Here is a 7,987-nt window from a genome sequence, read left to right as displayed (position 1 = left end):
GTTCACAAGACAACTTAGATTCTCTGAGTGTGAGACACAGAGAGAATTTGCAGCAGGGTCAGTTAGTAGAAAGAGTAAAATGTACAGAGAGAGAATCAGAAATAAGAGCTGTCGTTAGACAATCTTGAACTTCCTCTCTCCATACCAGTACCGCTCTTCCCACATCCTTTTGACAGTCGTGAGTGGACAAAATAGGCTTTAAAACGCAGGAAGTGGAGACACCCTTCCTTTGATCTCTTCTCTTGCACTTCCTGTTTTCTGCCTCTCTGTGACAAGCACACCTAGACAGAGGCCAGGCGGTCCTTGCCTCCGTTCCACTTCCGTGCTTAGACAAAATAGATTCCCAGGGCCCTTCTTGTGGGCAAGAGTAATGGTGGCCCACGCCTTTTGACTTAAAACCATAAGGAGACGACCGTTCTCACGGAAGGAGAAGCCTGGAGCAGAGTAATTGCTGGTGTGGCTTTAAGTACTCAAAAAATTCAGGGTGAGGCCTTTGCAATTCTCTTGGCTTTCCCCTCATGCTCAGAGCTCCACCTGTAACATGAACCTGCCAGCACAGAAGGAATAAAAGGTAACAAGCATCTCTAAAATAGTCTACTTAATAACGTCTTCATGTGTTCCAAATGCTGCTCCTATCTATATGAAAGATAGGAATGCAGTTTACTTTTAGATGGAATATTGACAACCCAATATCACAGGAGTTCTGCTGGTAATGAAGAGTGTAGGTAATTAGCAATATCCACCATGAGCAGAGCAGTAAGTTGGATATGCAGACGTTGCCTATGTCAACTGTGTGCTCCAAATCAACTTGTACTATACAAAGCTCTGCCCTCAGACTCTTCAGGTGCTGGTCTAGCTTTTAATAAACCAATATATACCCTACACCCCCATTCTACTGCTGTTCTCATGTAATAGGGGTGACTGGCAGAGCTGGGATTGGGAGCTCTTGGCTATGTGCCATCTGAAAGTATTAACAAGTCTTATCTTCTTTTTTCGGGGGGGGTGTATTTTATTTTTTTTTTATTAAGTTCTGTTAGTCACCACACAGTACATCATTAATTTTTGATGTAGTGTTCCATGATTCATTGTTTGTGTATAACAGCCAGTGATCCATGCCATACATCCCCTCCTTAATACTTCTTCTTTTTTTTTTAATATTTTATTTTTACTTATTTGTCAAAGAGCACACAGGCAGGCAGAGTGGCAGGCAAAGGCAGAGGGAGAAGCGGGCTCTCTGCTGTGCAGGGAGCCCAATGTGGGACTCGATCCCAGGACACCAGGATCATGACCCGAGCCAAAGGCAGCCGCCCAACTGACTGAGCCACCCAGGGGCCCCCATACTTGTAATGACAGTCTGAATCTCACTATGTATGAGCCATCAAGTGAATGGCAATTAAGTCTTCCTGCTAAGATGATGTGGATTCTGAGTCGAGTTCAGTTCATTCCCCGGACTGAGGTGTTGTTACTGCTGGGATCCTGGAAATCCCTAATGCCCTTTTATCTCGGGGGTTAAATGTTAGTGTACATTGGCATTTTGAATGGCTTTGTCAAAACACAGACCACTGGGCTCCACCTTCAAAGATTTTGGTTCAATGGTTCTAAGGGAGGCCCAAGAGTTTGCATCTCCCACAAGTTCTCTGCTGAGACTGATCTCCCTGATCTCGTCTAACTTATAATAAACTTGCATTATTGGAGATCTCCCAAATAACTCTTCACTCCTTGCAGCCAAAAGAAGCTGCTTAATATATCCTTTGGACTCAGACAGAAGCCCATTGGACCAGATCGAGAACAAGATCTAATGACAAACACCGTATCTATCAGAACCCTGTCTATGCTCTGGTGGCTCCAGTTGTTACCAGGTCAAATTTCACTGCCTAATTCTTTCTACCTTTAAGATGTGTGCTTTCCTAAATGGCTACCCGGCGGGTAATGAGATACTTACAGCCTTTAATCTTTAGCACGGAAAACACATGTGAATTCATCTACATTCAAGTGGGGCCTATGTACTTCATTCATAAGAAAGCCCAAGGGATCATATCACTGCCTTGGATTTAAAGCGAATGACTAAATAAATGAACAAAAATCTAGTAGTATGTCATATACCATGAGGAGCAAAGAATGAATAATATATAATCGCTGCTTTTGAGTAACTCAGTGTAAGTGGGGATACGCACTTGTAAACCAATACGTATTTTGATCGATATGGTAAGTGCCTCGATAGTGTTATGGACAAAATCACCATTTTGTAGCAAAGAAGATGAGGGAAGTCTATGGGAAGGAATCAAAGAAGGCCTCAACCCAGATCTACTCAAACAAATTCTGAGGAATTTCACTTATATTTATTCAGTGCTAATCGCTATGTTAACCTCCTGGGTAGATAGACATTTTCTTTCAGTCTTCTTAACCAAGCCTACAGAGATCCCTCCACCTCTTTCCCTGCCAGAATAGTGGTTTCCTGAGATATGAACCCACCAGATCCAACTTTTCTACCTTTCCTGAGAATGGGATGATCGTTCATCCCTCCCTCAACCTCTACCTCTACCCTGAGGTAGTTCACAAGGACTCAACTGCCATTCCCCAAAATAAACCCATTCAAATAGGAATCAGGTTGGAAACAATGTCACCAGGCCTTTTGCCCAAATAAGGATATCCATTTCGCCCCAGTCTAGATCCGTAGCTAGACTTAGAGGAAAGAACATCAAACATGAAGTCAGAATATTAGAATTAGAATTTGAATTAGAAACGCAACTTCTCACTTAGCCCTTCAGTTCCTCTGGCAGAGATACTGAACTATCTCACCTTCTTGAAACTCCTCTCTGTCAATGAAATGGAAGTAGCATTCTGGTCTTTAGAGGGCAACTGTGAGCTTAAGGGATACTCATCCTACTCTAAAGTAGTGAGTGGAATCTACAATTTCAATTCTGTAGAATATGGGGCCACATTTTCCTGAGATTAAGTAAATGACTGGGCTGAACCTGCTGGGTAAATGGACCAGGAATTCCAGGTCTCACAGTGATCTGGCGCCCTCTGGTGGGGGCTATTGAGTAATGATAGGAGGATTCTGGGTCCTAAACTGGTTTGAACATTTGGGAAAATGCCAATGATTATAGGACTTTCCCAGTTTGTTGGGCCCCATTTCTTTGTCCAATTATCCGGGGACACTGGAGACATGGGGACTCATCCTCAGCCTCCACGCTTCCTGAGAGTAAGTTACCCCCTGACCAGCACCTCCCCATCACCCCCTCCACCACACACCTAATAACCACCGTTCGACTCTCAGCTTCCATGAATTCAACTCTTCCAGATTCCGTATATAAGTGGGATCATGAAGTATTTTTCTTGCTGTGACTGGTTTCTTTCACTTCACATAATGTCCTCCAGTTTCATCCATATTGTTGCAAATGGCAGGATCTCATTTTTTAAGGCTGAATGATACTCCATTGTATCTATATGTCACAATTTCTTTATCCATTCATCCGTGACAAAGGCTTGGGTTGTCTCCATATCTCAGCTATTGGGAATAATGCCGCCATGATATGGGAGCACAGATACCTCCTCGAGGTACTGGCTTCATTTCCATTGGCTACATATCTAGAAGAGAGAGTGCTAAGATGATGCAGTGGTCCTATAATTCACATTCAGATGTCATGCACCAAGCACAACACCGATCATGCTGTATGTGTCAGTTCGGGTGAGCTTCCCAATCCTTCAAAGTAGGAGTTATTTTGATGGTCATCTCCATTTCATATGAGATAAATATAGAAGATTCAATCATTTGCCAAGGTCACACAGAGAAGTGGCGGAGCCAGGCCTCAACCCTAGAGACCCTGGTTCCAAAGGCTCCTGATTCCAGAGACTCTCAACGCAGAGCACCCTTCCTCTAGGTGCTTTAGGGAACTGAGAACTCGCTCCCTGGGCATACTGCCCAAAGAAAGACTGTGAAACATTAGCAAAAATGGCCAATGAGGCAGGAGGCTGAGCAAGCAGAGGTGCAGAGGTGGAAAGCTCCACGTCTTAGAGGAAATGTTACCATATGACAGATTGCAAACCAACCACTCAACTTCTCCTTTCCTTTTCCCCATCGTTCACCCCACAGAATGAGTGAGTGGCTGGATGAAGCATGAAGGACAACAATAAAAAAACTGGAAAAGTTTAAACATTTTTAAGAGTGGGGGAAAAAAAGCATCAGGCAGAAATGTTATAAAACAACATCTGGTCTCTAAATGATCGACTCTCCAAATCTCCATTGAGTAGCTAGCCTGAATTTTTACAAAGCTTGGAGAAGGGATTCTAAAATCAGCTCAAACTCCTTTAGAGATGAAGGAGAATTAGAGATGCCAAGAAGCCCAAGCACATCAGATATTCGGAACTGTTTAAGAGAGAGCTAGACTTCAAAATTACAGCCTAGTATGTTAGAGTATGTCATGTTTAGGATATAATCCCTTATACCAGATCATCATCATGCTCTGGTCAGGCAGGAACACAGAATGGGGTAACCGTGCTCACTAGCATCTGAGATGTGGATATGGGGTACCATTCTTAGCATGATCAGGAAGATCCCTCTGATAAAGTGACTTTGGAGAAGAAAGTGAGATACCAGGGTATGTGTGGGAAAAGCAATTTGGGCAATGGGAAGGGCAAGCACAGCAGCCCTGAGGTGGGACTATGCGTGGGAAGTTCACAGAACATGAAAGAGGCCCATATGGCTGGTATGGAACGAAGGAGGAAGCAAGTATCACGGACGATATCTGAGAAGGGACAGACGACCTGATTAGGCATGCAGGACCCATACACAGGCCACCATAAGGACTTTGTTTTTATGGTGAGAGAAATAAGAGGCCCTGAAAGCCCTGAACAGAGCAATGACATGACCTTAGTTGTATTTTAGCAGGATCACTACCGTTGCTTTGTAGGAAAATGGGGTAAGGAAGTGGGGAGTGGAAAGCAGAGTGAGCAGTTAAAAGGCCTCTGCAATAATCTGGGCCAGACCACCCCCTACCCACTCCCTTCGTGGCAGGTGCTGGCCTCATTCATAGTAATGCTTCTCATTCCAGCACAGTGCTTGGCATAACGATGATGCTTGAATGAAATCTTTAGCAACGGCAGTCTTAACTAATGTGTGCTGATGCCAGGAGAGGAACTATACATTCATCGACACGAAAAACAAAGTCTATGATAAGAGTCATGCCTCAGAGGTGATAGAAGAAGGCAGGTCAATGGAAAGAGGCACCATTTCAAACCTTAGCTCATTAAGAAGATGTGTTTTGCCTGTTGCCAGTTCCCTTCAAACCCATAAGCAAATCCCGCTCCCTTCTCCCATGCAGGTCCCGATGGGCATGCAAAACCAGACTTGGAAAACTGAGACCCTGTCTTGTTTGCATCCCTGATGCTGTGCCAGAGCCCTGTGAGAAGACTGTTGTGTGAACACACCCAGGTTTATTAAAAGCTTCTGCATCACCCAAAAGAAAGAACCATCAGTCCTCTGCTCTTACAATGAGCCCTTGTGTGTGTCCAAGAGAAATTCCAAAACAGCGATATATCCCTCTTCTAAGTTTGCTGTCAGAAATGTTTATGTCCTCACTTTGGGAAAGATCCAGGGCAAGAGCCTGATGCCTTGTGAAGGAGAGGCCCTGGCTTATAACGTACACTGACGCTTCTCTGCCGGGTGGTATGTTGAGCCTTAGATTAACCAAGTAAGAAGAGGCATCATGTTGACTCTGACTCCTGTCATAACTGTGTCCTATGAAGTCAAGAGTGCATTTCTATTCCTTTCAGCCCTGGAGTTTGCAGTGGGGATTCTGACCAATACCTTCATTTTCTCGGTGAATTTTTGGGACGTGGTGAGGAGGCAGCCACTGAGCAACTGTGATCTTATCCTTCTGAGTCTCAGCCTCACCCGGCTTTTCCTGCATGCGCTGCTGTTCCTGGATGCCATCCAGCTTATATACTTCCAGCGCATGAAGGACCCACTGAGCCTCAGCTACCAGATCATCGTCATGCTCTGGATGGTCACAAACCAAGCTGGTCTGTGGCTCACTACCTGTCTCAGCCTTCTCTACTGCTCCAAGATTGCCCGTTTCTCTCACACCCTCCTGCTCTGCTTGGCAAGCTGGGTCTCCAGGAAGGTCCCCCAGATGCTCCTGGGCGCCATGGTTTTCTCTTCCATCTGCACTCTCATCTGTTTGGGGGATTTTTTTAGTAGATCAGGCTTCGGGTTCACAACTATGCTCTTCATGAATAATACAGAACTCAATTTGCAAATTACAAAACTCAATTTCTATCATTCCTTCATCTTCTGCACCTTGGGGTCCATCCCTCCTTTCTTGCTTTTTCTGGTTTCTTCTGGGGTGCTGATTGTCTCTCTGGGGAGGCACATGAGGACAATGAAGGCCAAAACTAAGGACTCCCATGACCCCAGCCTGGAGGCCCATATCAAAGCACTCAGATCTCTCGTCTCCTTTCTCTGCCTCTACGTGGTGTCCTTCTGTGCGGCCCTCATTTCAGTGCCTTTACTGATGCTGTGGCGCAACAAGATCGGGGTAATGATATGTGTGGGGATCCTAGCAGCCTGTCCCTCGATACATGCAGCAATCCTAATCTCGGGCAATGCCAAGCTAAGGAGAGCTGTGGAAACCATTCTACTCTGGATTCAGAGCAGCCTAAAGGTAAGGGCAGACCACAGGGCAGATCCCAGGACTCCAGATCTATGCTGAGAGCAGGCACGAAATGGGCTCTTCATGCATATGCTTTTGATTGTTCATAAAACCTTCAGAAACCTATTCCAGTTTCTTCTGTAGGCATAAGTGAGAGTCTCTCCAGTTTATGTCAATGAACCCATCCATAGTAGAATAAAATAATTAAAGCTCTATCTGTGGCCTAGGCAAGAATGACGTGCATGGGTTCTTCAAGTTTGTTTTGAAAAAGAATGAAATAGAGAGGTGAGGTACTCAGTGTAAATGCTTCGTATACTACAGATTATTTGTGCTTGGTATGAACCAAACCATGACAAATCACCTCTTACCAAATACTATATAAACCCCAGGACAACATGATTGGCTTTCCACATGATTTCTAAACCTGTTTCTTAAAACAGGCATTAGCTTAATATTAGAAAATATTCACTACTATGACAATCACATAACCCTCTTCAAGCTCCACAATTTTCATGGAAATGTAAGATATGAAAAGACAGTCTTGAAAGATCAAGTGTCATCACTTCAACTTCAAGAGGTACTCCATTAAAACTCCTACACAAGCCAGAGACTAGAGGTCATCCTGTCTGAAAATACACGGATTCAGAAATGTACACTCAACCTGCTTTGCAATAGGAGGAAAGAGAGGTAGACATTTGCTCAGTGGGTACTCAGCATACCGGCGCTGGTGTGTGCCTTCTGGCTCTGCTCTATTTGCCCTTGAACACCACGGTTTGCCCGGTATCAAGCATTGGAACCTGCCAAAATAGCCTCACTGAAAAGCCTGTTTGTAGTGATTTGGTATTCTCGACCTGCCAGGAAGGCTCTTCTCAAATCAGATCCGACAACACTCTGGAAAGGAAAAGATATACAAGACATATAAATCTTGACAGACTTCAAATCACGGCAGGGCATGCACAGAGGCTCGTAGCTTGGCCAGCTGTGGGAACCGCTCAACAACTGCTTCCTGCTCTCCGGCAGAGTTGTCCAAAACTTATCCCCAGTTGTCCAAAACCAGCTAACCTTCTGTCACCTCTGAACTGGCTACACAATTCGTAACTTCATATGGTTTCCTTTCTTGGTGGCCACTAAAGTCGCCCTAGGTTTCCCTCCAAGGCAGGGGTCCCCACTCTTGTCTGCACACTGAAATCATCTGGGTAGCTTTTAAAAATCTCAGGGCCCAGGCCACATAGCAGGCCACTTCTATCAGATCTCTAGAGGTAGAACCCAGGAATCATTTTAAAGCTCCCCAGGTGATTCCAGGGTACAGTCAGTGTTGAGAAACACTGTTCCAG

At 44.8% G+C, this 7,987-nt stretch overlaps 1 protein-coding gene across 1 annotated transcript; it reads left to right on the top strand.

Moving 5' to 3' along the window:
• Nucleotides 1-5,708: 5,708 nt before the first annotated feature.
• On the top strand, nt 5,709-6,713 carry TAS2R38 (taste 2 receptor member 38). Its single transcript, XM_044246743.1, has one exon. It carries the CDS (start codon nt 5,709-5,711, stop codon nt 6,711-6,713), a length of 1,005 nt encoding a protein of 334 aa, XP_044102678.1.
• The last annotated feature ends 1,274 nt before the right edge of the window (nt 6,714-7,987 follow it).

This window comes from Neovison vison, chromosome 4 (assembly GCF_020171115.1).
Source record: "Neovison vison isolate M4711 chromosome 4, ASM_NN_V1, whole genome shotgun sequence".
In the NCBI taxonomy this organism is placed as follows: domain Eukaryota; kingdom Metazoa; phylum Chordata; class Mammalia; order Carnivora; family Mustelidae; genus Neogale; species Neogale vison.
The sequence above is the reverse complement of the archived record's forward strand: the minus strand, read 5'-3'. Positions and strand labels throughout refer to the sequence as shown.

Excerpts from the sequence above, each read along its gene's own strand:
- TAS2R38 (XM_044246743.1), top strand. The coding sequence starts at position 5,709 with ATGTTGACTCTGACTCCTGTCATAACTGTGTCCTATGAAGTCAAGAGT.